At 46.3% G+C, this 16464-nt stretch overlaps 5 protein-coding genes, 1 long non-coding RNA gene and 3 other non-coding genes across 12 annotated transcripts in view; 7 read left to right on the plus strand and 2 right to left on the minus strand.

Annotated features, from left to right (window-relative positions):
- LOC111070916 overlaps positions 1 to 11571 on the minus strand; it is a 49481-nt gene extending 37910 nt beyond the window's left edge. Inside the window, exons 1-6 of one of the 3 annotated variants that reach the window (XR_005968032.1) lie at positions 11431 to 11571; positions 11136 to 11347; positions 7229 to 7390; positions 6807 to 7144; positions 6225 to 6727; positions 6069 to 6152 (exon numbers count right to left, since the gene is read on the minus strand). Coding sequence is in view for 1 of the 3 variants with exons in the window: in XM_022361962.2 (XP_022217654.2) it covers positions 4681 to 4750 (70 nt within the window). In the remaining 2 variants the exon portion in view is untranslated. Of the gene's footprint in view, positions 1 to 4680; positions 4793 to 6068; positions 6153 to 6224; positions 6728 to 6806; positions 7145 to 7228; positions 7391 to 11135; positions 11348 to 11408 lie in introns of those variants that run through there. The other 2 variants (XR_002607434.2, XM_022361962.2) reach the window with 2 other exon arrangements.
- On the plus strand, positions 7719 to 10071 carry LOC111070917 (dynein intermediate chain 4, axonemal). Its single transcript, XM_022361964.2, has 4 exons — positions 7719 to 8011; positions 8062 to 9512; positions 9570 to 9785; positions 9843 to 10071. Exons 1-4 carry the CDS (start codon positions 7829 to 7831, stop codon positions 10069 to 10071), a joined length of 2079 nt encoding a protein of 692 aa, XP_022217656.2. The 5' UTR covers positions 7719 to 7828.
- On the plus strand, positions 10137 to 11532 carry LOC111070924 (ras-related protein Rab-34). 2 transcript variants are annotated; one of them, XM_022361982.2, is made up of 6 exons: positions 10142 to 10617; positions 10680 to 10781; positions 10841 to 10905; positions 10957 to 11090; positions 11143 to 11368; positions 11425 to 11532. In XM_022361982.2, the coding sequence occupies exons 1-6, from the start codon at positions 10379 to 10381 to the stop codon at positions 11481 to 11483; spliced, it is 825 nt and encodes a 274-aa protein (XP_022217674.2). In that variant the 5' UTR covers positions 10142 to 10378; the 3' UTR covers positions 11484 to 11532. The 2 variants fall into 2 exon arrangements, with proteins under 2 accessions (XP_022217673.2, XP_022217674.2); XM_022361981.2 differs by having other exon boundaries at positions 10137 to 10617; positions 10841 to 11090.
- Positions 11572 to 11687: 116 nt separating the features above from the next.
- On the plus strand, positions 11688 to 13199 carry LOC111070903 (60S ribosomal protein L23a). Its single transcript, XM_022361944.2, has 3 exons — positions 11688 to 11793; positions 12207 to 12586; positions 12663 to 13199. The coding sequence occupies exons 1-3, from the start codon at positions 11763 to 11765 to the stop codon at positions 13050 to 13052; spliced, it is 801 nt and encodes a 266-aa protein (XP_022217636.1). The 5' UTR covers positions 11688 to 11762; the 3' UTR covers positions 13053 to 13199.
- Positions 13200 to 13407: 208 nt separating this feature from the next.
- On the plus strand, positions 13408 to 13505 carry LOC121404517. Its single transcript, XR_005968062.1, has one exon. It is a non-coding gene; the product is annotated as a small nucleolar RNA Me28S-Am2634 (small nucleolar RNA).
- A 54-nt stretch (positions 13506 to 13559) lies between these two features.
- LOC121404502 lies at positions 13560 to 14109 on the plus strand. The gene is made up of 3 exons (XR_005968050.1): positions 13560 to 13622; positions 13805 to 13845; positions 14034 to 14109. It is a non-coding gene; the product is annotated as an uncharacterized LOC121404502 (long non-coding RNA).
- LOC121404515 lies at positions 13648 to 13744 on the plus strand. The gene has a single exon (XR_005968060.1). It is a non-coding gene; the product is annotated as a small nucleolar RNA Me28S-Am2634 (small nucleolar RNA).
- Positions 13873 to 13965, plus strand: LOC121404516. The gene has a single exon (XR_005968061.1). It is a non-coding gene; the product is annotated as a small nucleolar RNA Me28S-Am2634 (small nucleolar RNA).
- On the minus strand, positions 14036 to 15178 carry LOC111070902 (telomere length and silencing protein 1 homolog). Its single transcript, XM_022361943.2, has 3 exons — positions 15008 to 15178; positions 14345 to 14955; positions 14036 to 14289 (listed from the first exon to the last, which is right to left on the minus strand). Exons 1-3 carry the CDS (start codon positions 15127 to 15129, stop codon positions 14135 to 14137), a joined length of 888 nt encoding a protein of 295 aa, XP_022217635.1. The 5' UTR covers positions 15130 to 15178; the 3' UTR covers positions 14036 to 14134.
- Between the last annotated feature and the right edge of the window lie 1286 nt (positions 15179 to 16464).

Genomic DNA, 16464 nt, shown 5'->3' on the forward strand with positions numbered 1-16464 from the left:
ATTCAACGCTTTCTGTGGCCAAATTTAATTAGTTCCATTTAAAGCGCAGCCCCAAAAATAATCCCAGGAAAAAAGGGTAGGAATTCTTTCCGCATATTTGCACGCCAGCCGATAATTATCGCTTGAAATTCGGTCAGAGGTTGACCTCCTCCAAAACGCGAACGAGATCTCCTTTGGGTTTCATCTGCATGCCAGAGGCCCTAAAACACCTGATATGCAATGCACCTACACGTACGACAACGTACGTACCACAAAAGAGAACCACAAAAAACGACAGTGTGAGAATGGGGCAGAGAAGAAGGAAGCAGAGAAGAGGGTGCCCGAGTGTGAGTTGGGGAACTCTTGCGGAAAGATCTTTTGCACGCACATTGACCATTTCATTTTCACTCGGAGTCAGAGACAGAGCCAGAGTCAGAGCCAGAGAGTCAGGGCCGAAACGAACGTGCCAGCGGCAGCAGCCCAGCGGGAGAGGGGGAGAGAGCAGCGGTAGATAACCAGATGTGGGGGGGGATTGTTCCATGTGATTTACAGACGATTACGTGATTTCTTCAATGTGTAATGGAGTCTTTGTTGGAGTCACTGAATGTTTATTAACTTGAAGTTTCTTTGTTAAACGAATAAAAGAAAACGTTTACTTTGGCTTGTGAGATCTTCAGGGTTTACGAAAATATATTCATTATCATCGAATCATTTAATTGTTTATCTCGGTTATTCTTGTTCATGTTCTACATTTTATATTTTTTATTCTTATTTCTTCCGATTTCTTTTGATTAGCTTCGAACGTCTTCTTCCAGGGTCTTTCTTCACAGTTCTCTGGCCTTTACCAAGCAGCTATTATCAATTAGAAATGCAAGCACCACCAATCCAAATCGAATGCAAGTGAATTCCAAAGAGAAATGCAACGCCCGCTGCGAGGGGGAGTGGACTGTGTGGATGCCACGCATCCATACCGTACGCTTAACTTTTCGACATGTTTCACATGTGATGAAGATTAAGTAGAAAATAATTACAAAGCTGGGGAGCCGTAGCAGGAGACGCACATACATACATACATATGTATGTGGCTGTGTGTGCGATCGCGATCGCTTTGTGATGGATCCGACGGATCGAGCGGATCGGCGAGCGTGTAATTACATAAACGGCGATGTCAGTGCGGTGACAGGACGGCGTCATCGGAACTGCCCGACGAGGACCGACGACCGACAGTCGCTCACCCAAGTTCAAGTCTGAATCCGACTCGCACTCGCACTCCGAGTTGGAGAGTCAGTCGATCATCAATCGTGCGAACTTTCCAAGGTCCGCCCACTTGCAGGACGGATGGGGGGGAAACACGTTATGCTGTGGATATCATTGCAGTCCACGTATAAAAGGCATAAAGCACCAACAGCACAGCTCAGCACAGCACCACCAGGTCGCCGCCGCTTTACCTGTTCTCATGGCTGGCACATAAATTGCAAAAGAAACCAAAAACAAAGTAAAAAAAATAAAAAAAAGGGCCAAATCAGCGTGTAAGATGCTGCCCCGTACGAACCAAGGAATATCCACACGGTCATACGGAGCCCCATAAATTTTAAGGCAATTTTCTCTTAGCCCCCAAATAATTTATGGGAAAATATTAACGCTGCCCCAAATACCCGACGACCCACAGACGGATCATCCTAGGGCCCCCAAGTTCGGCCAGATCTTGACCCAAAACTATCACAAATAGAGTAATTAAATAAAAGCTCCATCAGTTATCGTACAATCCACAAACACCATCTACTACCATCTACAAGAGAACATAAGAACATCCAGTGCTCTTTGAGAACGTTTTTGTATTGGAATTTCGGTTTTGGGTTGAATTATTGCGACGGGGTTCCGACCCTCCCTTCTATCAGGTCACGATTATCTGCATACGCAGCCGGCAATAATAATTTCAAAATTGGTGCACTTAAGCGAGAGGATTCGATCCATCTGCCTGGATGCAGTCCAGTAATCATAATTTGAAAGTTATTTTGTTGCTGGGTTGCGGTAAAATTATTGAGCAATATGCTGATCTGTAAAATCATAAATAAAAATATTTGTACTTCGGTTCGGGGGGATCCCACCTTCATCTTCCAGCGTCAGCTTCAGCTCCAGCTTCAGCTTCAACTCCAACTTCGTCCTGCCTTCTGCCTTCTGCCCCTCCTTGTGATCTCTCCCTTGCAGATAACTTTTATGTTATTAGGTGAGAGAGTTGGCTTTCGGGGCCAAAATCTTTGCTCGGGTCCACGGTTCGGCCCCTTGTCTGCCACGACCCCTGGAACCCTGCACCCTGGAACCTGGACAAGCGGCGGTTATATTCCGCTTGGGGCTTAACGATTGATAAAGTCTTTTTATTTACAAGCTGATAATGATGGTGTAGGTGCAGGCTTTTGGCATTGCGACGGTTTTTCATGTAATTTATGAGCAATTTGCAGACGATTTTCGAGAGTACATACCCCCCAATCCCCCTCAGACAATGTGCGGAATGTACAGAGGAAGAGAAAGAGAGAGCGCAGAAATCACAGCAAGTGGTGTAGTGTTTATGTGTGGGTGTCTGCGTGTGTGTGTGTGTGTGTGGGGGAAAGGGTTAACTGAAAGATCTACAAATGGAATTTATGGGAATTAAACAACTTATAAAAGGGGCCATACATATATATTACTTATAGTCTGCCTCTTAAGAGTGGAGGGAACTTCCACTGCATTCGCTATATAAAAAGTTCCCATAAAAGAACAGACACATTCGTTTCGAATCGCAGCAACTGAGACTGATTCAGCTATTTATGTATTTAAAGTAATTATAGTAAATAGTAAAATAAATATAAATCATTCGCCAATATGAATACAAATATTCTGGTAACGTAACTGTGGTATTATTCGGTTTATAACTCTTAAATCTGTTTACAATTTTCAGCTGAATAATCGAAAACTATTTTGTAACATTGATAACCATCTGGAAAAGGGTCAGAAGATAGTGTCTCTTTCGCTCTCTCCCTCTACCAAAAACCCATTAAAGTGTCACAACAAAACGCTGAACTCATTTTTTGATATCGCACTGTGCAGCAACCAAAAGCCATAAAACAAGCTAGTTTATAGCGAATGAAGGGGGATAGGGGAGAATAGTCGAGGGGGATAGTGGATAGTGGAAAAACAGAAGACCCTGGCCACGAACTAATAACACGAATGCCTAAATGGACTCAATAGCCAAAAGTGTCAACGCCTGACCGCAACAGGAGTGAGGCGGGGGGAGGAGAGACGACCTATGTCTAAGCCGATTATGGGCCACGACTTTTGGGAACGGAACGCACATAAAAATGTCTCTTTGGCTGGCAGGCAGTCAGGCAGGCAGGCAGTCAGGCAGACGATTCGGAGATCTTTCAGAATCGTGTTAAGCGTGCTCTGGTGTCCAAGGAGTTGTGGTTGGTGTTGCTGTTGGGGTTCTTCTACTTGTTTACTTGTTGGTGGTGTCGATGTCTTACCACTGCTGTGGCTGTGACTGCGGCTGCGGCTGCGACTGTTGGTGCTGTCTGTGTCCCTCGGCTGATGATTGTCATTAACATCAAATTACCACAAGTCAAAGTCATGTTCACCAAAATAAAAACCCAAGAACGCGGGATCGCCAGACGCAGAGAGACAGAGGAGAGGAGCGGAAAGGCAGTGTCTCAACCATCATCGGCTCAGACAGATAGTCGGCGGCACTTAGGTGGAAAGTTATGGAGCAGAAATGAAATGGGAGAAGCGCAGGCGCAACCACATCTGAAAAATTGAAGGAATCTGCTGATGGAATGGCGCTGGCACTTGGCCGCTACACCTCGTTGCTCATGGGGACAAATCTGTTGTGACACCTGATTGTGGTCTGAGATGGAACCCAGACTACAGCATGGAGGATATCTAAACATGGATTAGCCAAAGAATGTTCATGCTTTGATAGCGTTTTGGCGCTTTCCAAACTTCTCTTTCAATATCTGCCATCGGAATAGTGAGATATTATCTTCTGGCAGTCTCTGCGATATGCATAATTATGTTAAACACATAAAATCCATTCATAAATCTTTTTGGCAAGCATCATTCACTAAAGAGATCTACCCCTCCCCGCACCCAGCAGAGATGTGCGTCAGATCTGTGAGAATTCGTATAATGAGCAGATAGAAGATATTATTCATTCCAATGAATGGAATGGATAGGGTTGGGTCTTGCTCTCGCTCTCATTTGTATTTGTCTGGCTTGGAGGAGACTTCAGGCCTATGGTTTGAGGCATTTTGTAGGTGATAAAATGTGTCTTGGTTATTTATTATGCGGCGACATTCGAGATGAGGATGGGTCCATGAGCATGGACATTGGGCACTGGGTCTGCCCGGGGAGACGGAGACGGGAATCACAAAATCTCAAAATCAAATCAATAAAAACCAGTCAAAAGCAACAACAACAACAAACCAGCAACCGAAACAGAAATAATTTTTAAGATGCAAATTATGCAAATGAGATGAGATTTCGTGTGGCCCAAAACCGAGCAATATTCGAATCCAAAAACCGATATCCACCTGACAAAACCAAAAATCAATTTTTCTCTCTTTCCCAATTCTTTCGGCTGGGCGCCATGTGGGCGGGGGGCGTGGCCATACACATTCATATGGAAGCCGAAAAACAAAAGTTAAAAAAAAAAAGAAGAAAAAAACTTACTGGGCCGAGAGTCGTCTGTCGTGAGTGTTGCAGCATTGGGGGAGCGACGAAGACGCTTCCAAAACAACATTTTGCTGATTGGATTCGTTGTCCGCTTGATAAGATCGTTGATTAGTTTCGTTGGGTGAACACGTTTAGGGTTATGCGGGTGTTTTTTGTTTTATTTGTTTTATTATTGCGAAATGCTGTTAACATTTGACAGAGCTCGCATTAATTATGGAAAGCAAATCGAAGCGCGAATCAGCACTGATTAACATAAAATTCGAATTACTCAATGTTTCACCGGCACTAGACACATTCTTGAGTCATTTCACTGAGCACGCGCCACCTTTCGAATAATCACACCCTGGGAATGGGACAGCATGGATCGGGCGACAAGTCGTCCAGGCACAAGCACGCGCCGGGTTCAAATGCAACTGTAGCTGCAGTCTGCAGTCGACGAGGGCAGAGACGAGACAGAAACAGAGACCGAGACCAAGACCGAGCTTGAGTGACCGAAAGTGGTGCGCGACACAAATTATGACTGCGCTCACTCACACACGCACACTCATGGGACAAGTGGCAGCGGCAGAGCGGCCGGCGTTTCAAGAAAGTTATGCTCAATGTGGAGCGATTAGCTCAGGTGTTTCTCCTTTTTCCCCTACTTCTTCTTCTTCTTTAGCAGCAGCAGCGTTTTCGATTTGTTTTTGTCAAAGTCAAAGTGTCATGTGTCATCTGGTGGGACAGTGGACTCAATTGTGGGACCTGTCCCCGCCGCAAGTTTCCGCAAGCGCTTCCGTTAAGCGGTTTTCACGCCCAAATACCCGGAGCCAGAGCAGAGCCAGAGCCACAGCCAAAACACTTCTGCCCCTCACGACGGTTAATTAACGAATAAAAAGTCGGTTTTTGTTACGAAAAAAAAAGTATATACATATATGAGGCTTGGCTTAAACGCGTCTGGGCCCTGCTACTATCGTGCTCCGCTGCGGAGCACCGTGCTACAATAAAAAATGAAAAAGAAAATATGTTACACCAAACAGTTGCGCCGACTGCGGACTGCCAGCGTCGCCGTTGGCGTCCACATTCACGTCCGCGTCACTGTTGGCGTCGCCCAGCGCACATTGGGGCCAGTGGAGAAATAAAACAGGTGTAAAAACTTATATGAATGAATGAACTATAAAGAAGAATGCCATTTAAGGGCCCGGCACCATCTGATAGGCCCCATCGCGATGAACCACTGAATGGACGTAACGTTTTATGGGTTTGGAGGGCGTGCGGGGGACAATTAGATGTTCGTAAAAATATAATTTATGAACGTGTTTAGGAGGATGGGTGTCGCCCCCAAGATGTCGTTGGAATGGTTGTAATTTATAAAATATTTCTAGCAATTAATTGATATTAAAACTTACCTTCTTAAAGATTTACAGAATTATTTCGGTGTGTGCAGTCGCAGAGAGTATATTTTTGCTGCTACTTCCTTTGCTGTCGTTGGGCTGTGGGTCAAAGAATGCAAAATTTATAAATTTTCATTCCTTATTAAAACCGTTTAACCTATTTAAACGTACCTCAAATATTATTTAATTATAATCCAAAATATATCCAGATTTATTCAGTGTGTGCACACTGACGGCAGCGAAGTCGCAGTCTCAGTCGCTGCCGACGTCGAAGCCAGCGCTGCGTTGGTGGCGGTTCAGTGAATTTCGCGGACTGCATTGTTATTGCTGCCTCTGCTGACGTCTTGGGCTGAGCCAAAAAATGTGTAACAACAACAGGTGATCGCTGGCTCGTGCAAAGTTCATAATGCACGCAAAGCTGGAAGATAGTCGGGAAACGTTTCTGGCTTTTGTTGCTCTTGTTTGCCTGCACTTTTATTGCTTAACGCTTTGATGCGTTGACTGAGTTGTTCCTGCCGCCTGCTGCTGCGCTGACCAGACTAGCGTGCACTGGAGAGTGGAGCCCGGAGCCCCCATGCTGGAGTAAACTTCTTCCTCATCATGCGGACTCTTGCCTCTCCATTTGACATATTGCACTTGGCTTACCGCTGCCGGTTCGCTGCTTCTGCCGCAGTCTGTTCATTAAGCGAATCAGCGTAGCGAAGCATAAAAGCAAATTAACATAAAACAACTTCTTTTTCGACGTCTACTTACAGATATGAGAGTGTACATGTGCATGTGTGTGTGTGTGTATGTGGACACACATCAAAGTACTTCTTCCTCTGTTCCATCTTTTGGCCATTGTCAGCCGCTGTGGCGGAATTAAAGACCCTTTTTCTAATGCCTTGGTCCGGGCAAATTGCTTTGGAACGCGTCTAATTGGAATACAAATTTCATTTGAATTGCTTTTTCTTGCTTTTTGGCCTCTGCTTTTTCGAGTGGAGTGTTTTTTCTTGCGACAGGTCATAGCACTAACAAATTTTTCGTTCGGCTTCGCGCGGAAATTTGTGCGGTGGTCCATTCACAGTAGACAGTGGATGGTGTTGCTGCGACTGCAGCCATGTGAAACAAGAAAAGAAAGAAGATAGGATTGCGGGCATTTGGCAAGCAAAATTTGATTGGATTTGTCAACTTACGTATTAGTTGGACGCTGTCTGCATGATTGTTGAATATATTTCCTATGCTCCACAACTATCACACCTTCCGTGAGAGTATTGCGCAGTTGCAATTAAAAACTGTTGATGCTGTGCTTACAGCTGTCCATTCACAATAGATCGAATGCAGTCGTGCGGATCGCGCTATGGATTATGGAAGAGGAAGAGAGAAATGTGCAAAACGGTCATACTGTAAAATGGCGGTTTGTTTACAAAAAAATAGATTTGGTTTGGATTAAGTTCAAGGATCTGATATACCTAAATATGCATATTTAAACATAAATGCTTTTTTCTTGTAAGTTTCAGTAAGGGTATCCCGTGATTGTATTCGTTCCACTGCCACTTCCCACCCTATCGTTATGCATCGTTGTTGCGTGCTTTTGAAAATACTATAAATATTTATGGATGCACCACCGATAGATGCAGTAATGTGTTATATGGCTAATGAAATTCCATCTTGCAACAGGCCCAATGCAATCGGCGCGTGGTAGTTGTGGCAACGATGCGTTGCCATGTCATCATCCACACAAACAATTGGATGGACCGCACCGCCAGCGGCACGAGGCTCTGCAATAGCGAAAAATGTCCCGCACACTGAAGAAGGAGTACCGCACTGCGGATTTCGAGCAGCTGAGCCTGGTCATCAGGAACCATCCGCTGATGAGGACCTCCACGGCGGAGCAGCAGCAGATGCAGAAACTGCGGACGCCCGAGTATCGCACCAAATGCGTGATGCGGGCCTCGCTTGATGACATTGCCCTGGGGGTGAGTGGAACAAGCGTTGAACGATAGCCTCAGACGTAGCTCCATTTCAGATCAATCTCTACAAGCTGCATCTGGGCGAGGAGAAGCCAAAGCCACCGTCTATCCAAGAGACTTATACCCCTGGCTCTGCTACGGCACCTGCTGAAAGGCCTCGCAAGTCGGCCAAAGCTCCTGCCACGCCCTTCATCAAGGTGCTGCTGCGCAAGACGCCCACCGTGGTGCTGTTCGAGCGTCACAGCATGACCGCCCTGGCAGACACCGAGGAGGGTCGACTGGTGCTCGAGGATAATCAGCGGTATGAGGAACTGCTGGCGGGCACGGACAAGTCGCGACGCACCGTCGACTCGGACACCCAAACCATTACGGCGCTGAAGAAGTCGCGCCTGGTGAACACGGAACGGCTGACCACCGAGCAGATTGGCTCGTATGTGTCCAACTTTGAGATGTTCGACACGTACAAGGACCTGGAGACGTCCACGGCGAGTGTGCAGGTGCAGGGCGCCCAGAATATGGAGGTCACCACGTATCGCGTGGGCGGTGTGGACCAGTTTGTGGCCATTAACAGCCTGCCCAACTTCAAGCTGGCCCTAATGCTGACCATGCGCATCCTGGCGAGCAATGTGTACGAACCGCAGCAGCGGCGATACCGGAATATGTCACTGCCCGATCCGCTGGCCGAGGATGTCAAGTTCAAGTACCGATTGGGTCTTCTGTGGCGCCTGAGTCCACCCTCGCCGCTCCCCAGGGTCCATCAAGCGGTGAGCGACGTGAGCTTCTGTCCCAGCAACGGCGACATTTTGGCCGTGGCCTATGGCGTCTATAGCCATGCCAAGATGTCCCACTTGCCGCGTTGCGGCTACGTCTACGTGTGGAACATCAAGAATCCGGTGAACCCCGAACGCTGCTTCAACTACGAGGTGCCAGTGGTCACCGTGGAGTTCTCGCCATCAGCTCCCCAGCTGCTGGCCATCGGCCTACATAATGGCAGCGTCGAGGTACGCAATATATCGCACCCGGAGCAGCCGCCGCTGGCCGTTTCCCATCGCGGCAGCTCGCCGCACTTTGAGCCTGTGACGGCCATCAAGTGGATTCGAATGGCAGGTGATCATGTGGGTGGCCCTGCCGTGATTACACCCTTCCTGGCTATATCCCGGGCGGGCGCTGTCACCAAGTACCGTATGATCAACAGTCCCCATCTGCTGGGCTTCGAACACCAGCGTCTGCAACGAGCCGAGGGCGAGCTGGAGGGTATTAAGATCGATCGTCCGGTGCCGGCGGCCTCGCTGCTGGCCAATCGACATCCGCAGTGCCTCGAACTGGTGCTGGATCCGGTGCAGGCGGACATCTACTATGTTCTCACAGACGAGGGGACCCTCTACAAGTGCTCCACCAACTATCCGCTGCAGCATCTGGAGCAGCGACAGGCGCACGATGGCCCAGCCGTAGGCATGGAGTTCTCGCCGTGGAGCCCCAAGCTGTACCTCACCTGCGGCAGCGACTGGTGAGGCGAGAATCTCTCAAGAATTCTCCGACTGTACCTATTTGGTATCTCCCACAGGTGCATACGGATTTGGCTGGCTGGCATTCTCTCGCCGATCATCACGTTGCGCCACCATCTGTCGCCCGTGCACTGCGCCCGCTGGAGTCGCACCCACTCCACCATACTGGTCTCGCTCACCCGCAGCACCGTGGACATTTGGGATCTGCGCAACAGCACCCTGAAGCCGGTGTCCTCGACCACAATAGATGCCACCATCTTCTACACAACCTTTCGGTGGGTGTACTTAAAGTCCATTCTATTTTCTCATTGAACCATCCATTGAGCTTTTAGGTTTGCCCACTGTGGTCGCTCTTTGGCGGTGGGCAACGAGGCTGGCAATCTGCTGATGCTTTCGTTCGAGGACATGCCTTTTCCGCCGCACTTTCAGTACAAGCAGCTGAAGCGAGCCATCTTCAAGGCGCTGGCCATGGAACCTGATCTCCGGCAGCAGGTGAAGAGTGTCGGCCACTTTGGCTATCCCGCTGGCAACAAGCAGCCAAAGGCGTATGATTATCAATGAATAAAGAAGCGTTCCAAGCGTTGAAAATGTTCGATTGCCTGCCGCACCTTGAGCCATTAAGTAAGCCTGGTTTTAGTTGCTCTTATCGGACGCCTGCATTTACAATGCAAAATACAGCCCGAGGTGTAAGATAGCCTCGAGTACCTTGAGCATATCATAGCCACCAAGTTCAAGCCGCTCTCGCCAACGACGGCAACGACAACGACATCGACGACAACGAAGTTTGTGGTTTTGTGGCGCAGTCGATGACGCTGACGACGACTTGGGGCTGTCGTGGCGCTGATTAGTTGAAATAGAAACGTTAACAATGCCTCATCTACTACGGAAGTTGCCCGTTTCTCCCACGGCTACAATGCACGATCCACGGACCACAATCCGAAACCTGCCTCCGGCCTACAGTCCCGCACAGACGCCGCTTAGCCGGGAGAAGGATTTTGCTCCGCAGGTGCGCTATCATCTGGAGCTGCCACGCAAGCCAAAGTTTCGCCCCTGCAAGGTCATCTTTGTGGGCGACTGCTCCGTTGGCAAGACGGCCATAGCAAATCGGTGAGAGTGCAGGATCGAAGCGAATGCCATAGAAGCTGCTAAATCGTTGGGTTCTTCTTTAGCTTCTGCTATGACAAGTTCCAGTCCAACTACAAGGCAACGATTGGCGTGGACTTTGAGCTGGAGAACTTTAATATACTTGGTCACAATTACTGCCTGGAGATGTAGGTGGTGTACTTGCTCCCTTGCTCCGCCTTTATTTCAATTTGTGCTTGGTTTCCAGGTGGGATACGGCCGGACAGGAGCGCTTCAAGTGCATCGCTGGCGCCTATTATCGCAACGCAAGTGGTATGTACATAAAATTATCATTTTCTGCCCTTCAGACCCAATTTCCATTAGTGATTGTGGCGACCTATGACATGTCGCGACGCGATACCCTGGAATCTGCCAAGAAATGGCTGGCCAGTGCACTCAACTACAATTCAAGCCACAGACCACTGGTCTTTCTGGTGGGCACGAAGGCAGATCTCTTGGTGAGTGGAACTATATATACAGTTATAAATAATAATCATATTCACCTGGCAGACAAAGGAGGAATTCATGCGTATGGAGCGGTTGGCGGGCATGGCGGCCGCCGAACTTAATGCGGAATATTGGTCCGTATCGGCGCGTTCCGGCTTTAACGTTACGGAGTTGTTTCAACGGCTGGCTGCATTGGCTTTTGAGGAGGCAGTGAAGCAGCAGCTAGGATCGCTCAAAGGCACAGCACAGGAACAGGCGACGCTGGCATCTGTGAAATCGCAAACATTTGGTACCATTTTAGTTGAAACACAACAAATCATCGCGCTTACGCAATTATTCTTGCAGATTTACGTAGCTATTTCAGCAGTCGCTTCTCAAGGCAAAAAAATGGATGTGCTTGCTAGCCTTTACAATTAATTTTATGTTAAATAAAGCAATTTATATTAAAAAGTACGAATAATTATAACTGTTTTTTGTGGACATTTTCACAGCGCAATTGTTTTGTGCTGTTACGTGCACAAGCATAGTGTGCTGTTAAGCGCAAATATCTTTCGCTGTTACGCGCAACTTTTTGTGCTGTTAAGCGCAAGTTTTGAGCGATCTGGCCGCTCTACTGTCAAAACAGCTTCCGCTTTTTGACAATCGCCCCTCGGTTTTCCTTTTCATTTCTTTTTCTCGTAGAAATGCCACCCAAAAAGCCAACCGAGAAATCCGGTAAGGATTTTTCATATAAAAATGAACTAAAAATGCTTGAATTTATCACCAAAAGCAATGCTAAAGCAAGGACTATAATCAGAAAATCAAAGATGTGCATAAAATCACGAATTTAAGGCAGAAATGAGTTGAAATGTATCGCCATGTTTTCGCCACGTGCGGTGTGGCTGCGTCCAACCACGGCAAACAATGAGCAAAGTGTATACGAGCTTGCCCAGTGATTGCAGCGCATGGAACACTTGTTTAACATTAAATTCTAGTGAAATTGCCAGCGGGAATTTACTTTAGAACATGGTGTGGTGTGGTCTTGCTTGCTTCGGTGCCGATAGATCAGGCTTAACCTAACTTTGTGTGTGTGTGTATCACATTCAGAGATGTTTACTAATCAATATAATTTGGTGTTCTGCTTGCAGCCAAGCCTGGCGATAAGAAGCCAGAGCAGAAGAAGGCTGCGGCGCCAGCTGCTGCCAAGAAGGAGGCACCAGCTGCTGCTGCCAAGCCCGCGGCTGCTGCTCCCAAGAAGGCGGCTGCTCCTGCCAAGAAGCCAGCTACCGCTGCTGTCAAGAAGCCCACAGCCGTGAAGAAGGTGGCAACCAAGGCCAAGCCAAAGGTCAAGGATGCCAAAAAGAAGATCGCTGCCGGCAAGAAGCCACAGTCGGTGCTGGCCAAGCTCTCCGCCAAGGCTCGCGCTGCCGCCAAGGCCAAGAAGGCTAAGGTTGGTGCTAAGCCCGCCAAGGGCACTGCTAAGGCCAAGGCTGTTGCTCTGCTGAACGCCAAGACGGTGCAGAAGAAGGTGAGTTTTTTGTGAAAATTTACTTTTCGTCAACTCTTGGCTAATCCATCCTCCTGCTCGTCTCTGAATCTTGTAGATCATCAAGGGCGCTTTCGGTACCCGCACCCGCAAGGTTCGCACCAACGTGCACTTCCGTCGTCCCACGACCCTGAAGCTGCCCCGCAACCCCAAGTACCCCAGGAAGTCGGTGCCCACCAGGAACCGCATGGATGCTTACAATATCATCAAGTACCCCTTGACCACGGAAGCAGCCATGAAGAAGATCGAGGACAACAACACCCTGGTCTTCCTCACACACCTGCGCGCAAACAAGAACCACGTGCGTGCCGCGGTCCGCAAGCTCTATGACATCAAGGTGGCCAAGGTGAACGTTCTGATCAGGCCCGATGGTCAGAAGAAGGCTTATGTGCGCCTGGCGCGCGACTACGATGCTCTGGATATTGCCAACAAGATCGGCATCATATAAACAAGCAAAGTGTGGGGGAACGTGCATCGCGTTCTACATTTCTACATAGAATTTTTTCTATAAACAACATAATAACTAAGCTGACAGAGCGAGGATGAACGTTTCTAAGTTGTCGACTGGGTATAATAAAAACCACTCAAAAAGAAACCATTAACTTGCTTGATTTTGGGTGGGTTTCCTTCATCTTTTTCAGAGACTATTTTCAGATATCAGCCTAGAACCACATCAACAAAGGTGAGTTTCCCAAACCTAATTATTATACCCATTATTAACAATCTACTTTACAGATCCTTCGGCAGTGATCGAATATGATGAACCACCCGTAAAAAAAGGTAATTATAGATTTAGCAATAAATTTGTACATCCTTTCTGATGATTTTTCGTAGGAATCTCACTGAGCTTCAGTCATTCGTTGCTATGAAATCAATTTAACTTTCTGATTACACCAATAGTAATACCAAATTGATTTTAATGATGGTCCCCATCTAATCAAAGTATTTTCTATCTTATTTAGCTCTCCCAAAATGGTTACTTGTTGTTACCTGCTGTCTGATCTGATGTTACGATAAGGTGTGTTGAATTTATTATCCTATAAAATTGTATCTTGTGATGATTTTTTGAGTAGGAATCTCACTGAGCTTCAGTCATTCGTTGCTATGAAATTAACTTAATCTCTTACTGATTCTCTCATTTGTAATACGAAACTGACTTGTAATTCCCCTTCTGATCAAAATATTCTTCATATATTACAGTTTTCCCCACAAATGCTGTTCCTTGGACTATCTCCCAAAAGGTGTGTAAAGATGAATATATCCCATAATTTCGTATCTTGTGATGATTTTTCGAGTAGGAATCTCATTGAGCTTCAGTCATTCGTTGCCTTGAAATAAGTTTATCTCTTACTGATACAATTTTGTGAACTATTTTGAAGAGCGTGCGAGTAATCTGATGACTAATCAATGCTGTTTTTGTTTTTTCCAGGTGGTTGAACACGCACAGCTTATATTTCTATATAACTATACTTAGTATGTAAATTAACTTGACAATAAAAAAGAGCATTTCTTAAAATAAAAATTGTTCCTTTAATATCTGCGGAATTGTTTCCTAAATTTGTCATAATGATAGTCGTCGGTCGCACGCTTCACACCATTGGGACCTGTGTGATTCTGGGATGGTTTTTTGCCCTCCCTTTCCTCCCGTTTGCGCCTACGCTGTTCGCTGTTCTCCTCGATGTTGACTGCCAGATATATACATAAATATGTGGGGATCAATCCCAAAAGGGTCGTACTTACAGCGATTGTGTTGCATAAAGTTGACAGCCATGTTCGTGGGCACAAACTGCGATGGCCCGTCCTTCTTGTTCTTGGCATCCTGCAGCAGCTTCTGTTTGGCATCCTCCGTGGCCTCAATGTTGCAGATCTTGGCCTGAATGCCCAGGTCTACCTCGGGAATACCGTTTAGCATTTGATTGGACAACATCTCCTCAGATCTGTGCGTGGACGATTGCCGCAAGTGGTCAGGCAGGGCATACAGTGCCGCGTCCTCGGGTGTTAGGTATTTATTCACGTCGTCGTCATTGTCTGCGGCATCTGTGCCGCCGCCCTTGCGCTTCTGCAGCTCTAGCTCGATGTATTTCATCATCTCCTCATCTTCATCGCGCTTGTTCGTCTCAGCGGAGAACTGTGTGCCAATGCCCACATCATAGGGATCCTCGGCTTCCTTCATCTTGCCAGACTTAAGTGTTGCCATGTTGACCAGGCCACCAGTTTTCACATTGAAGGGATCTTTAATGGCCAACTCCTCCTCCGGAGCGATTTTCTTGCCGAGCGCCAGACCCACTAAGCTGACCCCATTTGGACGCTGGCGCAGACGTTGGCGCTCCTTAATCTCGTCCAGCGTTAGCCTGCGCAGGAATTAACATTGTAACCGAGTTCATTTGTGCCGATTTTACTTACTGTTCCTCCTTTTCCCCGTCATCGGAGTTCTTGCGTTGTCGCAGATTCTTGCGCGAGGACTTCTTGAAAACTACCTTTGCCGTCGAGTCCTCACTCTTGGTTTTATCTTCAGCATCGCTCATTTTATTTGTATTTGGTTTTTTATAGAGGTGTCAAACCATCGAGGGCACTATCGATAGTATCGATATTTTACGGTCACTCTGCAGAGCGTTTCTCGTCGCTCGAACTAGTTCAAAAAGTTCCTTTGAGAACAGGCGCAGCAGGAATTTCAAATATGGCGCCACTGCGCAATCTATTCAGGGGGCAGGCAAAAAATATGTTATAATTTAGGAAAAATGTAAAAATTTAGGAAAATATGTATAAACAAATGTAAAAATGTAATAAATATAAAAAAAAAACCAAAAAATGTTTTTATTGTTCAATGCTCACTGACAAAAGCTGACTGATATGAAACTTTTAAATGCTCGCTGACAAAAGCTGACTGATATGAAACTCTCAACTGCTCGCTGACAAAAGCTGACTGATATGAAACTTTTAAATGCTCGCTGACAAAAGCTGACTGATAAGAAACTTTTTAATTGCTCGCTGACAAAAGCTGACTGATATGAAACTTCTAAATGCTCGCTGACAAAAGGAGACTGATATGAAACTTTCAATGCTCGCTGACAAAAGCTGACTGATATGAAACTTTTTAATGCTCTCTGACAAATGCTGACTGATAAGAAACTTTTAAATGCTCGCTGACAAAAGCTGACTGATATGAAACACTCAACTGCTCGCTGACAAAAGCTGACTGATATGAAACTCTCAACTGCTCGCTGACAAAAGCTGACTGATATGAAACTTTTAAATGCTCGCTGACAAAAGCTGACTGATAAGAAACTTTTTAATTGCTCGCTGACAAAAGCTGACTGATAAGAAACTTTGAAATGCTCGCTGACAAAAGCTGATTGATATGAAACTTTTATATGCTTTCTGACAAAAGCTTACTGATATGAAACTTTTAAATGCTCGCTGACAAAAGCTGACTGATATGAAACTTTTTAATGCTCGCTGACAAAAGCTGACTGATATGAAACACTCAACTGCTCGCTGACAAAAGCTGACTGATATGAAACTTTGAAATGCTCGCTGACAAAAGCTGATTGATATTAAACTTTTAAATGCTTTCTGACAAAAGCTTACTGATATGAAACTTTTAAATGCTAGCTGACAAAAGCTGACTGATATGAAACTTTTAAATGCTCGCTGACAAAATCTGACGGAAGAGAGCGCTCCCGTGGTGACTTACCATTCATTTTCGTGGTGTGAGCCGCATGTAACATGTGAACATGTAAAAAACATGTCAATCTAGGATAAAATCATTATTAATGTTTCAATGGAGCTTGGAACAACAAATTTAACATCAATTAAAGGAAATAAGGTATACAAAGGTCCATACGCATAGAAGAAACTTG

This window comes from Drosophila obscura, unplaced genomic scaffold, assembly GCF_018151105.1.
Source record: "Drosophila obscura isolate BZ-5 IFL unplaced genomic scaffold, ASM1815110v1 contig_208, whole genome shotgun sequence".
Classification (NCBI taxonomy): domain Eukaryota; kingdom Metazoa; phylum Arthropoda; class Insecta; order Diptera; family Drosophilidae; genus Drosophila; species Drosophila obscura.

Excerpts from the sequence above, each read along its gene's own strand:
- LOC111070924 (XM_022361981.2), top strand. The coding sequence starts at position 10,379 with ATGCCTCATCTACTACGGAAGTTGCCCGTTTCTCCCACGGCTACAATG. Across the intron at positions 11,091-11,142 it reads GCACGAAGGCAGATCTCTTG|ACAAAGGAGGAATTCATGCG; the intron begins GTGAGTGGAACT and ends TTCACCTGGCAG. Across the intron at positions 11,369-11,424 it reads TGTGAAATCGCAAACATTTG|ATTTACGTAGCTATTTCAGC; the intron begins GTACCATTTTAG and ends TTATTCTTGCAG.
- LOC111070903 (XM_022361944.2), top strand. The coding sequence starts at position 11,763 with ATGCCACCCAAAAAGCCAACCGAGAAATCCG. Across the intron at positions 11,794-12,206 it reads AAAGCCAACCGAGAAATCCG|CCAAGCCTGGCGATAAGAAG; the intron begins GTAAGGATTTTT and ends TTCTGCTTGCAG. Across the intron at positions 12,587-12,662 it reads CCAAGACGGTGCAGAAGAAG|ATCATCAAGGGCGCTTTCGG; the intron begins GTGAGTTTTTTG and ends TGAATCTTGTAG.
- LOC111070902 (XM_022361943.2), bottom strand. The coding sequence starts at position 15,129 with ATGAGCGATGCTGAAGATAAAACCAAGAGTGAGGACTCGACGGCAAAG. Across the intron at positions 14,956-15,007 it reads GACGGGGAAAAGGAGGAACA|GCTAACGCTGGACGAGATTA; the intron begins GTAAGTAAAATC and ends ATTCCTGCGCAG. Across the intron at positions 14,290-14,344 it reads CTTTATGCAACACAATCGCT|TCAACATCGAGGAGAACAGC; the intron begins GTAAGTACGACC and ends TATATCTGGCAG.
- LOC111070917 (XM_022361964.2), top strand. The coding sequence starts at position 7,829 with ATGTCCCGCACACTGAAGAAGGAGTACCGCACTGCGGATTTCGAGCAG. Across the intron at positions 9,513-9,569 it reads CTCACCTGCGGCAGCGACTG|GTGCATACGGATTTGGCTGG; the intron begins GTGAGGCGAGAA and ends TATCTCCCACAG. Across the intron at positions 9,786-9,842 it reads ATCTTCTACACAACCTTTCG|GTTTGCCCACTGTGGTCGCT; the intron begins GTGGGTGTACTT and ends TTGAGCTTTTAG.